This window comes from Chanos chanos, chromosome 15, assembly GCF_902362185.1.
Source record: "Chanos chanos chromosome 15, fChaCha1.1, whole genome shotgun sequence".
In the NCBI taxonomy this organism is placed as follows: Eukaryota; Metazoa; Chordata; class Actinopteri; order Gonorynchiformes; family Chanidae; genus Chanos; species Chanos chanos.
Window position 1 is genome coordinate 150,001 of NC_044509.1, and position 20,069 is coordinate 170,069.

General features: G+C 41.3%; 1 protein-coding gene across 3 annotated transcripts in view; it reads right to left on the minus strand.

Annotated features, from left to right (window-relative positions):
- The window catches only part of srrt (serrate RNA effector molecule homolog (Arabidopsis)), a 23,564-nt gene extending 10,412 nt beyond the window's left edge, over positions 1 to 13,152 (minus strand). For 2 of the 3 annotated variants that reach the window (XR_004025963.1, XM_030792658.1), the window contains exons 1-11: positions 13,122 to 13,152; positions 12,102 to 12,262; positions 11,716 to 11,859; positions 11,472 to 11,618; positions 11,149 to 11,337; positions 7,185 to 7,354; positions 6,748 to 6,914; positions 6,473 to 6,583; positions 2,843 to 3,011; positions 1,867 to 2,030; positions 1,515 to 1,576 (exon numbers count right to left, since the gene is read on the minus strand). Coding sequence is in view for 2 of the 3 variants with exons in the window: in XM_030792658.1 (XP_030648518.1) it covers positions 1,515 to 1,576; positions 1,867 to 2,030; positions 2,843 to 3,011; positions 6,473 to 6,583; positions 6,748 to 6,914; positions 7,185 to 7,354; positions 11,149 to 11,337; positions 11,472 to 11,618; positions 11,716 to 11,859; positions 12,102 to 12,220 (1,442 nt within the window). In the remaining variant the exon portion in view is untranslated. The remainder of the gene's footprint in view (positions 1 to 1,514; positions 1,577 to 1,866; positions 2,031 to 2,842; positions 3,012 to 6,472; positions 6,584 to 6,747; positions 6,915 to 7,184; positions 7,355 to 11,148; positions 11,338 to 11,471; positions 11,619 to 11,715; positions 11,860 to 12,101; positions 12,263 to 13,121) is intronic. The other variant, XM_030792659.1, reaches the window with a different exon arrangement.
- Between the last annotated feature and the right edge of the window lie 6,917 nt (positions 13,153 to 20,069).

Consider the following 20,069-nt stretch of genomic DNA (forward strand, 5'->3'; position numbering starts at 1 on the left):
GTATGTGTGTGTATATTAAGGGTGCATATGTGTGTGTGTATATTAAGGGTACATGTATTTGTGTGTGTATATAGGTGTGTGTATAGTAAAGGTGTATGTGTGTGTGTATATAGGTGTGTGTATATTAAGGGTGTATATAGGTGTGTGTATATTAAAGGTGTATGTGTGTGTGCGTATAGGTGTGTGTATATAGGTGTGTGTATATATGTGTGTGTATATTAAAGGTGTATGTGTGTGTGTATATAGGTGTGTGTATATATGTGTGTGTATATTAAAGGTGTATGTGTGTGTGTATCTATTAAGGGTGCATATATGTGTGTATATAAAGGGTATATGTATGTGTGTGTATATTAAGGGTGCATATGTGTGTGTGTGTATATTAAGGGTGTATATAGATGTGTGTATATTAAGGGTACATGTATGTGTGTGTGTATATTAAAGGTGTATGTGTGTGTGTATATAGGTGTGTGTATATTAAGGGTGTATGTATGTGTGTGTGTGTATATAGGTGTGTGTATATTAAGGGTGTATGTATGTGTGTGTATATTAAGGGTGTATATATGTGTGTGTATATTGAAGGTGTGTGTGTGTGTATATAGGTGTGTGTATATTAAAGGTGTATGTGTGTGTGTATCTATTAGGGGTGCATATATGTGTGTATATAAAGGGTATATGTATGTGTGTGTATATTAAGGGTGCATATGTGTGTGTGTATATTAAGGGTGTATATAGATGTGTGTATATTAAGGGTACATGTATGTGTGTGTGTATATTAAGGGTGGGGTCTGTATGTTTTAGGAGTGTATCGGTACCTGTATTTAATGAACAGTAACAATTAGGGGTGTAACGGTACAGGTATTTGCCCTGAACCATCATGGTACAGATATTACGGTTCAGTGCATGCAGTCGTGCAAAAAATACGCAGTAGCCGATATGAGATTGATGAACGTAATACGGAATCAAATTTCACAAGCACGAGTCTCTCATTTCACTCTCTCATAGTTGGTTTGTTCTCCTCTCTCTAAGATTTAGGATCTGACTGTGGTGCAAACATATGACAACATAAGTTTTCAAGGACCTTATGTCCTTGTTTACCGGTACATTGTAGTAAGCAGTAAACCGCATTTCTTAGTGAATAATTGATGGCAATGCTGGCTGTCAACAGCCGATGACTGGCTACATGCTGCTGTAACTTGCACTACTGTCTGTTCAAAATAAATGGAAAAAAACAAAAACCTAGTCTTTAGCATTTGGGGGGTTTGTTGCTTTTCCGAACTCATACCAAACTGTGCGTACCGTTACACCCCTAGTGTATATATGTGTTTATATGTATATATCTGACAAACATGCATGTATGTGTTTGTACATGTGTATGTGTTTGTGTGTGTGTTTATATGTGTGTATATGTGTGTGTGTGTATATATCTGACAAACATGCATGTATGTGTTTGTACATGTGTATGTGTTTGTGTGTGTATGTGTGTGTGTGTATATATGTGTGTGTGAGAGGGTCACCTGCGTTCGGGCTGAGGTTCAGACAAACACACACGCATGAAGCCTGGATACCTTCTGCAGAGCTGTGGAGACACACACATACACACACACATTATTCACACAATATCACAGACACACACACAGATAGCAAATGTCACTGAACACCTCAATCTGAACCCAAACACACACTTCCACACACACACGTCCACACACACACACACACACACGTCCACATACACACTGAAGGCCAGGCTGAAAGCATAGACACACACACTGAAGGCCAGGCTGAAAGCATAGACACACACACTGAAGGCCAGGCTGAAAGCATAGACACACTCACTGAAGGCCAGGCTGAAAGCATAGACACACTCACGGCTACAATCTCAGCTTTAGAGATTGTGGGGGCGATGCTCCTCATGAAGAGCGAACAGGTCTTGTGGAGTGGGCGTGGCCGGGGTGGCTGGTCATCCTTCGCTTTCTTCTCTTCCTTCTCTTTCTCTCTCTCTTTCTGTTTCTCTTCCTTGCGTTCTTTCACATCTGCTGGGATAAACATGGACAGAATATATCTGAGCTTTAAAAAGTCCTTGCCCTCTCTGATCTTTCTCCTTTTTCACCTTTCACCATTCTGTAAATTGACTCCACTGGCACTGATAAGTTATTTCCATCAGTCTGAAACCCGGCCACAGGGGGCGCTCTGGGACTGTGGCTGTGCGGTAAGAACATGGTTAAGAAACACAGAGGAGGCTGCTTCAAGCACAGGTATAAAACACAGGCTGTGTCCGAAATGGCATACTAGTGTACTGCATACTGGCCCAGTATACACTGTGTACTGCATACTGGCCCAGTATACACTGTGTACTGCACACTACTCCCCATCCTTTGTGTACAGTATGGGACGCAATTATGAGAACTCACATGTACTACACATTTGCTATCGGTTCGGCTATTTGTTCTGTTAAAAACGAACAACACATGACTACAACAAATATCTATCAAAAGTAGCCCTATAGTAAAGTATATGAGGACTTCTTACACCAAAACATGCAAATGATACATTTATATTCTGAACTGCAGCTGCAGTTGAAGTTGAAGCCACTTCTGTCACTGTCCGATAGGGTTTTTAAAATTTTTGACAGTTGGAAATCACCGCGTTGCTTCATGGGATGCAGTACCCAACGAAGTGAGCTCCGGTTGTATACTGCAAATTTTCGCCAGAGTACATCGTCCGGGTAACTGTCGTGTACTGTGTACTGTACAATACTACTTACTACTTTTACATCAAGATCAGTAGGCGAGTAGTATGTAGCATGCCATTTCGGACACAGTCTAAAGACCAAACATCCCCTGACCTTCTCCTTCCTCCTCTTCCTCCTCCTCCTTGTCCTCCCCGTCTTCTCCTTCTCTATCCAGCGGTTTTTCTGAACAGTGTGAGTCGGAGTCGGAGTCAGAGTCACTCTCGGACACACTGGCCTCGTCCTCACTGTCTCCACTCCGCTTCCTCTTCCTCTTCTTACTCAGCTGGAGGAAGAACACATTTCACCATATACCAGCATTACACACACACAGATAGTCCACATTACACACACCCCCACACACAGATAGTCCACATTATACACACCCCCACACACAGATAGTCCACATTATACACACCCCCCCACACAGATAGTCCACATTATACACACCCCCACACACAGATAGTCCACATTATACACCCCCCCACACACAGATAGTCCACATTATACACCCCCCCACACACAGATAGTCCACATTATACACCCCCCCACACAGATAGTCCACATTATACACACCCCCACACACACAGATAGTCCACATTATACACCCACACACACAGATAGTCCACATTATACACCCCCATACACACAGATAGTCCACATTACACACCCCCACACACACAGATAGTCCACATTACACACACCCCCACACACAGATAGTCCACATTATACACCCCCCCACACAGATAGTCCACATTATACACCCCCCCACACACAGATAGTCCACATTATACACACCCCCACACACAGATAGTCCACATTATACACCCCCCCACACAGATAGTCCACATTATACACACCCCCACACACAGATAGTCCACATTATACACACCCCCACACACAGATAGTCCACATTATACACACCCCCACACACAGATAGTCCACATTATACACACCCCCACACACAGATAGTCCACATTATACACACCCCCACACACAGATAGTCCACATTATACACCCCCCCACACACAGATAGTCCACATTATACACCCCCACACACAGATAGTCCACATTATACACACCCCCACACACACAGATAGTCCACATTATACACCCACACACACAGATAGTCCACATTATACACCCCCATACACACAGATAGTCCACATTACACACCCCCACACACACAGATAGTCCACATTACACACACCCCCACACACAGATAGTCCACATTATACACCCCCACACACAGATAGTCCACATTATACACACCTCCACACACAGATAGTCCACATTACACACCCCCACACACACAGATAGTCCACATTACACACACCCCCACACACAGATAGTCCACATTACACACACAGATAGTCCACATTACACACACAGATAGTCCACATTACACACACAGATAGTCCACATTACACATACACACACACTCCACATTACACATACACACACATTCAGTCCACATTACACACACACTCCACACACACACACACACACACTCCACATTACACACACACTCCACATTACACACACACACTCCACATTACACACACACACACACTCCACATTACACACACACACACACTCCACATTACACACACACACACTCCACATTACACACACACACTCCACATTACACACACACACTCCACATTACACACACACACTCCACATTACACACACCACATTACATACACACACTCTACATTACACAACAGGGTTGAAATCAGCACCCGCCACCCGCAAAATGCAGGTGATTGTGTAGTGGCGGTGAATTTGTTCAACCTAGAAGCCATGGTGGCAGGTAAATAAAACACAAACAAGTAATGCAATTGTAACAGAGCGATTTGTGACATTCCACAACGCAGACTGAATTGTGAGTCTCGGACACTTCAACGAGGAGACACCGGGGGTTACCGAGGCAACCTGAGCACAGAACACTAACTAGCAAACAACGGTTAAAAAGAATCACCTCAGGTCAAGTAGCCTAGGCTAACGTAGTAGCAAACAAACAAAAAAATACAGTATTATATCACAGGGGTTAAGAGGTCTGCAAAGAAAAAAAATACAGTATTATATCACAGGGGTTAAGAGGTCTGCAAAGAAAAAAAATACAGTATTATATCACAGGGGTTAAGAGGTCTGCAAAGAAAAAAAATACAGTATTATATCACAGGGGTTAAGAGGTCTGCAAAGAAAATCACCCAGGAGGAGACACAGCAGCATTTCCAAATGTACGATAATTATTATGTCAAAAAAATACACATGCCCACCTATTTTTCTCTTGGTTATGACTCGCATACAATAATTTTCCTTAAAATACGCTCGTTTTAAGCCTCTGGTACACTACTTTAACATTTACCATCTGGCAACGCTGAGACATAGGCAAAAAAGGTCAAAAAAACCTTTTTTCTTTAATGAGGGGTAGAGAAAAACCGACTAGGGAGAGTCCTGTGATTGGTTAGTTAACGAGGAGACAAGCCAGACAATGTTCTGTACAAGTATGAGTAATAATAGCTTCACTGTTGGGACTAAAAACCTAAAATTGGAAGCCATAAAAGGATGTTTTTGTTCTTTGTTTAATCTGCCCAACTCATCAAATTTAACTTCCATCAGTTCACAGTTCATATGTATATGTGTGTGTACTATGTGCGTGCATGAGAGAGAGAGAGAGAGAGAGAGAAAACGAGAGAGAGAGAGATAGACAGAGAGAGAGAAAACGAGAGAGAGAGAGAGAGACAGAGAGAGAGAGAGAGAGAGAGAAAACGAGAGAGAGAGAGAGCGAGAGAGACAGAGAGAGAAAACGAGAGAGAGAGAGAGAGAGACAGAGAGAGAGAGAGAGAGAGAGAGAGAGACAGAGAGAGAGAGACAGAGAGACAGAGAATGTCAGTATTTTCCTTAACTGTTCATTCCAAAAACATAACAACACCAATACCATAACAACAACAGCTAACAGGCTAGTTTTGCTAACAACAAGCGGTAAACACACTTACAAGAAACTCTCCGTATCCGTCCAGTTTGACTCCAGACAGCCTCTTTATGGTGAATGTTACGATACAGTTTGACTGTCATGTCGTACAATTCATTGTGCTCAGAAACTAGCACAGTTAACTTCTCCACTGCTACCTTCTCCATTTTTGGTGGTTATGTGAAACAACAGGTCTCACGACTCTGCCTGTGATTGGTCAGCGGTGAAAAAGGTGCTTGATGTACAGTGCTTTGTACTCTTGGGACTGCAGTGGTTCAAGAGGTACGGCAGTTGTCTGGTAACCTGAAGACTCACAGTTTGATTCTGGCTTGTGTACGTTTTTATTTACCGATATTATGCTAATAGACAACTTCAAGCTGTGGTAAACAGGTTTATATTTTTTATGTTACGAAACTGCTCTGACTGTGTACGAACGCCGAGGAGCTGATAAATGAAACTGAAGATTTGTACCGTCATGTGAAATGTAATTTTAAAATGGATTTTATAAAACTGGTATTGAAAAAAGTATTGTTCAGGAACCAGTGTTGATGCCAACGTATTGGCACCAGTGCCAATATTGAAAAATTTTGAACAATACCCAGCCCTACACACACTCCACATTACATACACACATTACATATTACACAGACACATTCCACATTACATACACACGTTACACACACACACACAAATAATCTGTGTGTGACACGTAATGAGGTTAATCCTTATTTGTACAATGGAAGCAAACCAAACATACACTCACACACCTTTTTGGTTTCGGGGGTATCCTGGATGGATGGATCTTTCTCTGATTTCTCCTCTCCCAGACCCACTCCTGCTGAAGCACTCACATCCTTGTCAGACACTCCACCCTCTCCCTTTGGAGAAACAGGGAGAAACAAAAAGCAAACAGAGACTGAGAGGAGTCCACACTGTAACACTGACCACTCTGTAAGAATGACATCACTCAGTGTAATTCCACCTCCACACATACACACACGCACACACACAGACACACACAAACGCATGAACACACACACACCTCTTTGTCCTGGCTCTCAGCAGATGGTTTGCGGTCTGTATCCATTGAGCGGACTTCATCCCGCTTGGGCGCTTCAGATCCTACTCTCTCTCTCTCCTCCTCTTCCTCATTTGGCTGCTCCAGAATGCGTAGGTCATTTTCAGCTCCACCCTCCATCTTTATTACCGCTAAAAAAACACACACACATTCAAAAACGTCAAGCTAAGACAACATTACTTCTTCGCTGACAAACCACTTACCTACAGTTTTATTTACTGGGTTAAGGAAATCACACCCTGTGACCCCAACCAGTCACATTCTGTCCTCTCCCTCGTCTCTCTCTCTCACACACACACACAAATTATTTCATGCCCCCAAGGAGAACAAAGAATTGACCCTATTACAGGTAGCTGGACCCTGAGCCCCAAATCAGTGGGCTTTAACCCTTTCCCTCCTACCTGCATCCAGGATCTTGATAATTTGTGGTGCACGTTCAATGTCGAGGCAGACTGAGTCGAACCAGCCGTTCTCCATCAGATAGACAAACACACTGAGTCGGTTCTGCAGTGCAGCATGGGCCTCAGCCTTACGCCTCCCAGCCTCATCAGGGTGGTACTTAGAGCGGAACCTAGAGGGGGGGAAGGGACGACAGAGAGAGATACAGAAAAATAGAGGGATGGGGAGGCAGGATAAGACTATTAACAAGGATCACTCCACCAGGAAATGCACTTCAGGTTGTACAGACTTGTGATCATTAGGGCTGTCCTGAATACCATGTTTTGGGCTCCAGAGCTTCCGCAGTAATCAACAGCAAATATTTGAGTATTCGGGGGTGGGGGGCTGGCGCTTTGCATGGCTCGGGAGGGACTCAGCCAGATATTTCTCCAAAAAAAGGGGATGTTCCCACATTACTCCTTATGTTTTATTTTAACTTTTCGGGTCAGTTGTAACTATTTTCCAAACAAAGTAAGTGCACGTCACGTTTATTCCCGAGCATATGTATGCACTTATGCGTGCACCATAGACGTTGTCATTAATGTGATCTTTTCGCTGCGATTTTCACCACGTGCGACTGAAAATGTGCCCCTGCAGCGTGCGCAGAATGCAGCTTTTTTTGTTGCCGGCTACTTCACAGAGAAACGGGTAAAGCCCTCTGGAGGTCTTTAATCAAGACCGACTTTCTCTACAGCATGACGCTAACCGTTAGCGTACTCACAGATTCTGTCAGACAGAGCCACAAGCGTCTTAGCAACAGCCTTGACGACGACACATTGATCGACTGACACAAAGACAAATCAGTGTTGAATTCAGACGCGCAGTGCATTGTTTGTGTTTTTTGATTGGGTAATGATGAGTGGGACAGAACATGATAAACATCTGTGTAAGCGCTGCAAACAAGTATAATGCTATTATTTTAATTCTAGTGAAAACCGGGACAATTCGGTAGTGAATGTTGAAAACCGGGACATTTCAGTGCTTTAGAGATAACTGTCGGGACTCGGGACACCTAGCTTGAAACCGGGACGTCTGGTCATCATAAGTGTAACAATACTGGTTAACCAGCATAATATCAGTCAAGCACAAATACAGGACAAGAATGTGCTGACACAGCGTTTCGCAGTTCGCCTTTTTGATAGCCTACTTTTAAAGAGGAAAAAAACAAACAAACAAAAGACCCCAAATATCAAAATCCCAAAATTGAAAACCGAATACCTACCCAACGAACGAATATCCGAATAGTAAAATATTCGGGTCCAGCCCTAGTGATCACTGAAACACTTTTAATGCATAAAGCTGCTTCTGCCTGCACCGTGTTCCTGTCCGTTCAACTCGCTCCTCACCAAAGGCCTCACGGACTGTTACACACTGCTGCTGTTTAGCACAATCATAACTAAACTACAAACACACTAAATACAATTAAATACTTAAAAGAATTACTAAAATCAGCCCCAAAAACCTGGGCATATGTGGAGCTAAAATCACTGCTTACACATGTGAAAGCTGCCCTGTGTTAACTCTGTGTACTGCACTGGCCCTGTATTAACTCTGTGTACTGCACTGGCCCTGTGTTAACTCTGTGTACTGCACTGGCCCTGTGTTAACTCTGTGTACTGCACTGGCCCTGTATTAACTCTGTGTACTGCACTGGCCCTGTATTAACTCTGTGTACTGCACTGGACCTGTGTTAACTCTGTGTACTGCACTGGCCCTGTATTAACTCTGTGTACTGCACTGGCCCTGTGTTAACTCTGTGTACTGCACTGGCCCTGTGTTAACTCTGTGTACTGCACTGGCCCTGTGTTAACTCTGTGTACTGCACTGGCCCTGTGTTAACTCTGTGTACTGCACTGGCCCTGTATTAACTCTGTGTACTGCACTGGCCCTGTGTTAACTCTGTGTACTGCACTGGCCCTGTGTTAACTCTGTGTACTGCACTGGCCCTGTGTTAACTCTGTGTACTGCATTGGCCCTGTGTTAACTCTGTGTACTGCATTGGCCCTGTGTTAACATTGTACACTGCATTGGCCCTGTGCTAACTCTGCACACTGCATTGGCCCTGTGCTAACTCTGCACACTGCATTGGCCCTGTGCTAACTCTGCACACTGCATTGGCCCTGTGTTAACTCTGCACACTGCATTGGCCCTGTGCTAACTCTGCACACTGCATTGGCCCTGTGCTAACTCTGCACACTGCATTGGCCTGAACAGCAAAGAGCTACCACACTCATCCACAAGATCACAGACAAAAAAAGAGAGAGTGACAGTTACAAGGACAGAAGTGTGAAGGTTTAAACACAGATTTGGCATGATTGTGCACTCCATTTACCTGATGCAACTCCGCGCATTACAACACAAATACACTGGCCTCCACAGTCACACACACACGCTCCAGTTTCTGTGTGTGTGTGCGTGTGTGTGTGTGTGTTTTACGCATACACACAATTTCTGCCTTTTTTGGAATTTGTTCTGATCCAAATATCAAAAAAAAGAAAGGGAAGCAAAAAGTACCAAACATTAAAAAAAAAAAAAAAGCAGGCATGTTTCCGCACGCGCCTGGACGGCCATGTGAGTTTGGGAGCTATTCTGTCTGTCTAAAAGCCCTGGTACTGTAAGTCTAAGGGCAACTGCATTGGGCGCAGTGCCAACCCTGACTGACTGGCTACCACACGAGTCCTCTGAAGAGTCCGACTTTTCTCATCTTCCAAATCCTTGTAGTGGAGGAAGGGAAAGGAAGGGGAAGAAGGATTTGTTTTTATTAATTCTGAAGTAAACAAAAATAACAACAAAAAAAAACATCACTGATAAGAGTGACTTTCTGTTTACACCTGTGGGAGAGATCTGACATGTCAGGTAATGAAATGACTGAAATCAGACACTGGACTGAAGAGATTTAGCTTTAGCCTAAAGTGCTAAAGCCCAAACTATGCACTGTCTAAATAGGTCTATTACTCTATAATGATATCTTCTGTTCTAACTCTCATAGCATGTCTCCATTAGCTGTTCATTCTGCAGACAAACAACTTCATTAGCTGTTCATTCTGCAGACAAACAACTTCATTAGCTGTTCACTCTACAGATAAATGGCTTCATTAGCTGTTCACTCTACAGATAAATGGCTTCATTAGCTGTTCACTCTACAGACAAGTCCACTAACAGACTGGTGCTCTATAAAAGCTCTTTCATATGATTTGAAGTCACACAGCCTTTAGCAGTACCTGAGGGGTTAAACTTATGGTTTGGCACAATAAATCGTTCATTATAATGCTGTTGATCTATATCCTAGTACAGACTAACTCTTAATGTACTACACTGCACACAGCTCAGTCCTTCATCAACGCTACGCAACAAACCTGTTTTCATATCAAGGTTGTCAACTGTTCATAACCTGAAAGACAGGTCATTACAAAACATCAACATTTGCACCTTCTAGCAAAACATTAGCCATTTCCTTTTACAGGTATTCACTAAGACAGGTATATGAAGGTGTCTGCCAATCTAACTTGAATCTCCAAGAGACTGGATGTACCAAAGGCCCTGTTCTTCAGACATTACTTCACTCCTCAAAGGATGAAATAACACAATAACACAGCCAAAGGTTAGAGTATTGAAGACACTGCTACTCCTCTCCTAATACCATAAAACAACATTCCCCAATCAGTTTTTAACAGAAACAATGACACCTCACCACATAGCACATTCTCAGATGTAGTACTGCTTTATAATCATAAACATAACCCAAACACCCTTGTACCATTCTGTAACCCCTATTTAAGTCAGAATTAATCACTAATTTTTATCTTGAATGTGAAAATACCCCTTTTTCAGGCTCCTGGTGACTAGGAAACACTGCAGTAAAGATGGCAAATGAACACAGAAAAGATTCAAGAGAAAATCAGGCCAAAATGCCTGTGCATAGCGTACCACTCCTCATCCTTGTGTGCAAGGAAGAAGTCCTGCATCTGTTGACGCCTGAAGTCGATTTTGTACTCATTGTAACGTTTGACCGCCTCGGTCTCATCAACAGAGTCATCCAGAGACAACAAGAACTCTTTAAAGGTCTTCATCACTGGAGGTGGAGGACCAAGGTCCATGTCATGGATATTACCCAACCTGAGAGAGACAAAGATGCTGATTACTTCAGAGATTTCATTGCACAAATGTGCCCTAGGCTAGTTGTACTCAGTTTACAAATGTGACACATACGATCTTACACGTGTCACACTCTTTAAGCCACCCTCACTCACCGGGCTTGTATGGGGAGGCCGTGGTGTGGCTGCATTAGGTGCATGTCAGGATGGCCCCAGGGTTGTGGGGGAGCATAGCTGGGACCCCCACCTCCACCATAACCCAAATCATACCCACCATGGTAGGGGTCTCCTCCATGATCATCCCTGAGAGACAAACAGAATTCAAACATTCAAACCTGTCCAATTTAAAGTACAGTACAAACTCCCACAGTCACATGCAAGATCACAGTGACACTCTTACCAGTCTCTCCTCATGCGTTTCTGCTGGGGGCTGATGTCGTGTCTGGGGGGTGAGAATCTCTCTCGGCGACCTCTCTCATACTCTCGGTATTCCCCGCGGCTACGCCGCTCACGTCCCCTGTCCCACTCCCTGGCCGAAGGGCGTCAGTAAACAACGAACACCACACACAACATAAATAACAGCTAATAAACAGACCACTATCGAATTTACATTATTAACACAAATCATACAATAGGCATTACACATCACACACCAAAAGCTTGAATGCTAAACTCATCTGAAATAGTTAGTCACATATGTGGTGCTGGAATTTCTTCCATACCACTGACCTCTATCCATGTGTGTTCCCACTCCTACTTAAATTACGTTAACTCCCTCATTCTCACCGGTCATTCCAGTCATCCCTCCGTCTGTCCTCCCTCTCTCTCGACCGGTCATAATCGCTCCTCTCACGACGGAACTTGTCTCTACGACGACGGTCATATTCATCATCGCTGTCTGCCATTTCACTCGGTCAGTGACAGATTTCTCAAAGGAAAATGTATTACTGAAACAAACAAAAGGCACAAACTGCAAATTAACAACATAAAATTACACTGCTGCTCAGTTTTTGTTTGTCTTGATCGACGATCCCATCCGTAAAATCTGGCTCTCAGTGACTAGACGAGTTGTCTGAAACCAGTACGAATCAATTTTCCACGATATCTCCAACTGCTCAACAGCTAGAACCAAAAAACCTTAGTTACGGTCATGGATACACAGGATACGTGTGGAACACATAAATAATATCGCTAATATAACCGACGTCACTGTAAATCCGGGGTGGATTAGAGCTATCTGATAGCTTGCGGGAATCGGCTACAAAAATGAAGACTACACATGTCATTCATGGTGTAAAGCACAGCACGGCCAAAAGCGGCCTAAAAATGATTTCTTAATCTTCTGCAATTGTATAAAATTTCACGACAACATTCGTAAAACTTAGCATTTTAATTGGCTAAATATACACACAAAGCAGCACTAACGTCGAACTAATGGCCTATAAATGATGCACAATACTTAGTTTTTAGCTAAAACTGGGTTGCAGGCCAACGTTTCAAACATGCAACGTAGCAAACGAAAAATAAATACATTTTCATACAGTGAAAACAGTTTCCCGGTGTGAAAAGACAATTCTTTAAGTGCAGAATTCCTAAATCGCAACTCGGCCTAAGAACTCCTGTTCACTACTGTTAGTGAGCTAACATGCTAACATTACTGCAGACAAAGGTCGCAAAATCGTGAACAAAAATTAACTCAGGAGGTGAACCATATCAATCCTTTTAAAAGTACCATGTCTTGGTTCTACTCAAGGAAAGAGAAAGGTTGCCAATGATGTGCTACACGTGATTATTTTGAATTTTTACCAGCAATTATTTAGTCGGAGTGCTCCCGCCACTTCAGCTATCACATTTGGTATCGAAAATGCTGATTTCCGGGAAGTCTCCGTTGCACGAAGGAGAAATCATTTCTAGAAACATTGCAGTGCCACCTAGTGAGTAAGGCGGAGTAAATTACGCAAGAGCCTATTTATTGCACATGTACATAAATATTTTTTATACCTTTATATTTACCTTTATTGTTCGTTTATTATTATCTACTTACTACACTGTGCAAGTTGAGCTGGCCCCAAGCCCAAGAATTTCATTACTGATTATGATGTCCACATTGTTATCTAGGAAATGACAATGAAACTTGAAACTTGAGTCTTGTCTGATCAGCGATTGCATCCGAAATACATGTGGCATAGAGATACAAATAGATGAGTATACTGTGACTTCTAGGCGAGCCACTGGCCCCAAATACTCATTAGGCGCTTTCGCACCGGAGGAACTTTTTCATAGTTCTTAGAACTGTTGGAGAAACTACCCCCTTTTTCGCGTGTTCGCACCGCAGGAACTTAAAACGATCATAGTTCTTACAACGCCGTTTTGAGGGGCTTAGACCATACGCTTTAGGTCGTTAAAATAGAACCCTTAGTCTTCTATTCTGTGATGACCCGTGTGTGATAACACGCTATATAATATTAGGCTATAATTCGGCTATCCTGTCGGAAATGATTTGGTTACTCTGAAAACATAGGTCCGTACATGATGCTGGAAACTTGAGCGTGGTACTACGTGGTAACTACATGGTAGTACCTCTAAATGAGCAGTGGGCCGCTGGAACTTGTGATTTCCTGGTAAAATTAAGTGCCCCAATCCGACCCTGTCTCCCTCTGTTCTTCAAGCCATTAGTGCACTCACTCAGGTCAAGCACCTGTTTTTCCAATGCCCTCCGCTTGCCCTCGATGGGATCCACAACATCTTCCAACGCCAAAATTCTAGACTCTGCTTCCGTGGTCAGCTTTTCATGACTGTCAAGTTCTTCACGGTGCACATGTAGGAAATGTGATAGAGGCCCTAGATTTTCATCAGTAACTTTTGAGATGTTAGCTGTAATCTCAATAACCGCCTCACAAAGTGCTGGTGCAAGTGAGCTAGCTCCTGCGTAAGCTTGTTCGTTGGCTGAGCTCGTCCGAGTTGTTGGAGACTGAGTTTTTCTTCTGCGTTGTGTTGTCAGACTACCTCAGAAAATAGCTATTAAAACTCATTGTAGAATATGAAATTATGCAAGTTTGTAGAATATTATGTATTGTAGGGTAAAATGTAAAAATCAGTAAACTGGGGCATTAACTCGACTAAGCGCAATCTCCCATGAGGCCGCTATCTTGAATACACCCTCTTTGACTAATTTAAGCTCTTTAACGTAACATAAATAGGGAATGCCTTTTAAAATGTTTATTATTTTGAAATAAATTTTAGAAGTAAAAGACTGATGAAACAGCATATTTTCAAATTAACACCTCATATTTTCAAACTTTCCAAAGTACAACCTTTTAAAGTGGAAACAAAGACTACCAAAGTTTTCTTCATTTTCTCACGGATGAAACAAGCGAGAGTGAATACCGAATACTGGCTTTGACTTCTGAATACTTTGTGTTACTGAATACTGACTCTGGTAACACTGTATCCTAACAGTCATGCTAATAACAGTCAGGTGTGCGATTAAGTAAGGTGTGTTTTATAGTGAATAAATGAGTAAGAATGAATGAGCAAGAAAAGATTGTGCTACCACATTGAGTGTGTCGAAAGCTCATTGTTTTTAGGTTGATAGTCTAGCTAGAGCTAGGTAGACCCCATACTAGCTCTTATCTTATTAGCTTAAGCAATTGCTTACCAAAGATTACTACACAGATAATTATATATACAGGTGGTCCCCGACTAACAATGGTTCGACTTACGATGGTTCGATTTTTTTACTTTACGATGGTTCCCAGGCTAGCGATAAGCGGAACGATACTCTCTCGTGATGCTGGGCAGCAGCACAATCATGAGGGTAAACAACCGATACTCTACAGTGTACTGTGCTACTGGCGTGTTTGAGCATGTTTAAGGTAGGGTAGGCTAAGCTATGATTCTCAGTAGAGGTGTACAGACAGGTCATTATCTGTATCGGTATCTGTATCTGTTCAACCAACAAAATTATCTCTATATCTATATTAGGACACTGGACCGGAAGGGTGTGGTTTATACTGGAAGTCACGTTAAATCGGGCAATCTAACCTAATATTCGTTTGCAATGCAATTTTTGTGCCTTCAAAGCATCAAATTAGTTTAAGATTGGCATATCATTAATTATGAAATATATTTCCATATCCTCAAACTGTATTTTTCATCTCTCTCTCTCTTTTTAAACTAAGTTTTATGAACTGTCTGAACCCCCACATAAACTGGGGGACACTGCAGTTCATGAACAATCAGAAACTGAAAAAATGTTTAATAAATTGAGAGATTCTGTTTTGCAAGGGAAATAAAAAACATTTACAGTAAAGATATATAGAAAAATATCATTCAGTTGAAGGGAATAATCTCAAATTCCAGTGATGCTGCGTTCGCGAGTCTTGACATGTTAACGTTACTGCAGTACTACTAGGGAAACATGAATTAGCCTACTATTTTACAACAGTAATTTACACTGACTCGGTGGGGGCGACTACAAAATATAGCGATCATTTTTCAGCCGCGTGTAGTAAATGAAACAACTTCAGAGTGGGTTTTTTAATGGGGGAAATTAACATATACTAAAAACTATAGGTTCATTTTGATGTACAGGTTGCGGATAATCCCGCAGCCATACCAGGTTTTTTTCTTGCTAGCTCCCGCACCTGACTCGGTATTGACGACAGATTACAGAATTTCAATCACTATTCATTAATGTGTAGTAAATGAAATGACTAGTTTGTGAAAACAAAGTCCTATGTTGCGAACAAAATGGCCATTTTTATCTTGTGGCCATCCACAATGATATGAATCGATTTGAAGAAGCATAAGGGCTGACGCACAGACATGCCAACCATGTTTTGTTTTCCCGAGTAATAATGAGCAACTTTGGGTAGAAGAAATATCTGCTTACATGGCATTATTTGTACTTTCCCAAATAATGTATTCAGATTCGGGTACATCCCCAATGTTCAGTAGGTTAGATGTATTAAATGCATTTTTAATTTAGCATATTTAAATTTACAATGGGGTTATCGAGACATAATCCCATCGTACATTGAGGAGCACCTGTCATTATAATATTAAAGTGTACTTAATTTACCGGTCTTTGTGCAACCTGAAGTGTCGAACACAGTTGGACATTGTTGCTTCACCATCTGTAATTTTGGTCCCATATGTTTTACATATTGCCATTCGTTTGCTGTTTACAACAGTGTAGCCTTTGAAGCCGAACACAATGACCCAAGGTATCATTTTGTTGTCTGCCAGTGCCTCTGCTATGTATGCAATGACATCAGTGTTCATTGTCGGCTCCGTTGAAGTCCCGTGTGGGCAAGAATATCAGGAAATAGCTGCACACTTTTTGGATAAGATAAATAAATGTAATGTTTTTACCTATGAAATATGTCAAGTCATTACAAATCAAAGAGGTAAAGTCTGAGTAAACTTGGTACTAAAGTCAAGGTCGAGTTGAAAGTTATTTCTAATTTTGTCGAATCGGGTCTGAAGTCATCAAAATCATGATTCGATTCTGACTCAAGTCCACACCTCTGCACCATTGTCATGTTATTTAGAACAAACCCACAAATCAAGTCAAATCTGAGCATCTGTTAACATCCTGTTACAGTTACAAATTAATTTACCCCTCTCATGGCCAAAAATGTACTTATTTCATCATCTTCAACTCTTGAAATAAATGTTATGTAACCACCTCCTGCACTGTCACATCTGTAGGTGGTACATGTACTCATTTCAATAGTTCATCCTCAACCAACATGTCTCCTTCTGACAACCCTTCTTCACTAATGCTTGGAGCACAAAGACCTGTCCCCATTTCTGCTAATACACCACCCCTCCTCTCTTACTTCATTACATCCTTCCTCATCCTCTCCCTGTAAACACACATTTTACTGGGGTCTGTCTCATCTTTAGCAATAACCTTCAATGCCACAACACATTTGTCTGTACATTATATGGCTGCTTCTCCAAGCTGTAGCAAATCAACTACTAACTTGTCTGTCTCACTTACAAGATGAGCATCTTATGACAACACAGTACGCAAAGCTGAATCATCTACCCTAAGCGTCTGTTGCTTATCTGCATGTGTTTCCAGTATTATCTCACCTTGTGTGACTGCATGTAACTTTGTTGTCTTATAAAACAACTTGCAGGCTTTGCACCTTGTCTTCAGTGCAACACAATGTACCGCGGACGGTTGGTGTAATTTTGGACGTGTATGGGCCATTCCAAAATTGGAGGACAATTCAGGCATCAAAACTTTTGAAAAAATGACCCTTTATTTTATCATTTTCTGCTATGCATTTAAGAAAAACAGGTAATAAACGGTCAAATAATTTGATTCATCCAGCTCAGGCAAAAAGGTTTTATTAGATGCTTTATTTGCTGTGTGCTAACAACACACTATTAGTAATACTAATACTAAATACTAACTTCACTATTTGTTTTCAAATATTTGCTCAAATACATCAGGCATATAATCATGATGTATTCAAACTATTAAAAGAACAATAAGTTAAACCCTCATGAGCTAAGAAAATCATTTCAGATTGTTTTAATAACAATGATATGGTAACAGGGTTGAAATTAGAGTAACAGGGTTGTGAAAAGTAAAAGGGTTGAATGGATACATTACTTTTGATTGTAGATCGTGACATAAATGTGACAAATAAATACTCAGGACCACAGGAATGTTGTTTAATAATATTTTATATATATTTTCCATGAAGGATCAACAGGATTGCAAGGCTAACAGTAACAGAGTTGCAAGTTAAAGTAACAAAGCAATGCTAATGTTTTTTCTCAGGAATAGATGCTGTGGAATATAAGGCTACTGTCAAGGTCAAGGACAAACTTAGTTATATAAAGAAAGAAAGATGTGTTGATGATTAAATAAATTGTTTTAATTATTATAAGAGACATATATCAATAAAATCATACCAAAAAGTAGATTTAAAACTTATTTTAACTGTTATATTTGATATGCAATTTGGTCATGAAGAGGGTGGGACAAGAGAAAAATGCCATTTTAGCAGGTGCTCGAGAGCTGTTTGGTCTTTTAAATAATGTTTTGGAACCACTTTTTATCTACAGCTGTATACATTTTGTCTCAGGACAAGTATAATTTACACAACAATTCCATGTTTTAGTAGTTTGATAAATACTCAGGACCGCAGGAATGTTGCTTAATAATATTGTAAATATCTTTTTGATGAAGGATCAACAGGATTGCAGGGTAACAGTAACAGGGTTGCAAATCAATGCTAATGTTAGCTTTTTCTCAGGAATAAATGCTAGCGATTGAGGGGTAAGACACTCAGTCGTGGCTGAAAAGATTGGAAAAATATGGAAAATAGTAGAGAGTCGTCAGTACTAGGTTACACGCTATAGTAAAAGTTAAATGAGATCTCATGAAAGAAGAAAGTACTGATTTTGTAACTGTTACATTACCCATTACCCTGCGTAGATTGTTTTGTTTTTTTGGGGGGGGGGGGTTCAAGAAAAAGATTTGTGATCAGACAAGATGGCAAGCCTGCCTTGGATGACCTGGAGATGCTGAGATGACACAGCCTATTGCAGCTTTCCTCAACAGACTGAATTAAAAAAAAAAACTTCACGTCTGGACTCTTTACATACAGAACAGCTAAAACACCAGGGACACCTTTTTGTACTTGCTCTTGTGTACTGTTCACAAACTTTTGCTATTTTTTTTTATTAAGACGAGGGATCATTTCTTTGTTTACTCATTGACTTCATTGTTGTATGTACATATGTACATACTCATCTTACATAAACATACATTCATCTCTACATTTACACTCACACTCATACCTGTACATTTACACACACACACACACACACACACACACACACACACACACACACACACAAAAGGGGATACTGTACAAAATAAAGTCTCTTGTAGTTTTCAAATCACTGTTTTGATGACTATCTTTCAACTCTTGAACCTAGACTGTTAAAAAAAAAGTATAGCACTTGAAGGGTATTAGAGCAAGGGTGCTACACTATATGTGACCAGCCCAGCCAGGAGAACTGTGGCTTTTGTTTGTACAGTTTCCTTTTTTTTTCTTTTTGGCATACATTGCCAGTAGTTATTTTGAATTTGTTACTATGACATTGAGACATTTAAAATGGATGTCATAAGATCTGTGTCACAACCTGCACCTCCATTTTGGACTTTTAGTTTGGTATGTCTTTGTGCTCTTGTTCTGTGTCTGTCTTCGCCCCTCACCTGTTCCTGTTTGCCTCGTTTATTAACCTTATTAATTTCAACCAATCCTGTTTTGCCCTGTTTAGTTCTCCTTCTATTTATGCCCTAGTGTTTGCCTTGTCTTTTGTCTATTGTTGTTTGTGTATTTTGCGCACTGTCAAGCTGCACCTTTTTTGTTATTGGTTTTTTGTTCCTGTTCTGCACATGTATTTGGATCTTCAGTTCAAGTAAAGCCCTCTGTTTTGTCACCTTCATCATTGTGTCCTGCATTTGGGTCCTGCACCACACCACCAGCGTGACAATCTGAAAATATCAAGGTACCAAATGCAGTGTTTGTTAATGGATTGTCTCATTCAGAGGCCGATGGTGCTGTGTTTGACTGTCTATGTAAATACGGAACTGTAAGCAGGATCTTGCAAATTGATAGGACAGATCCAGATTATCAGAATACAGCTGTGGTAGAATATAAGAGTGGTGCAGCTAATCAGCATCTTAAGCGTGAGCTGCCTTGTTGCAAAATCTCC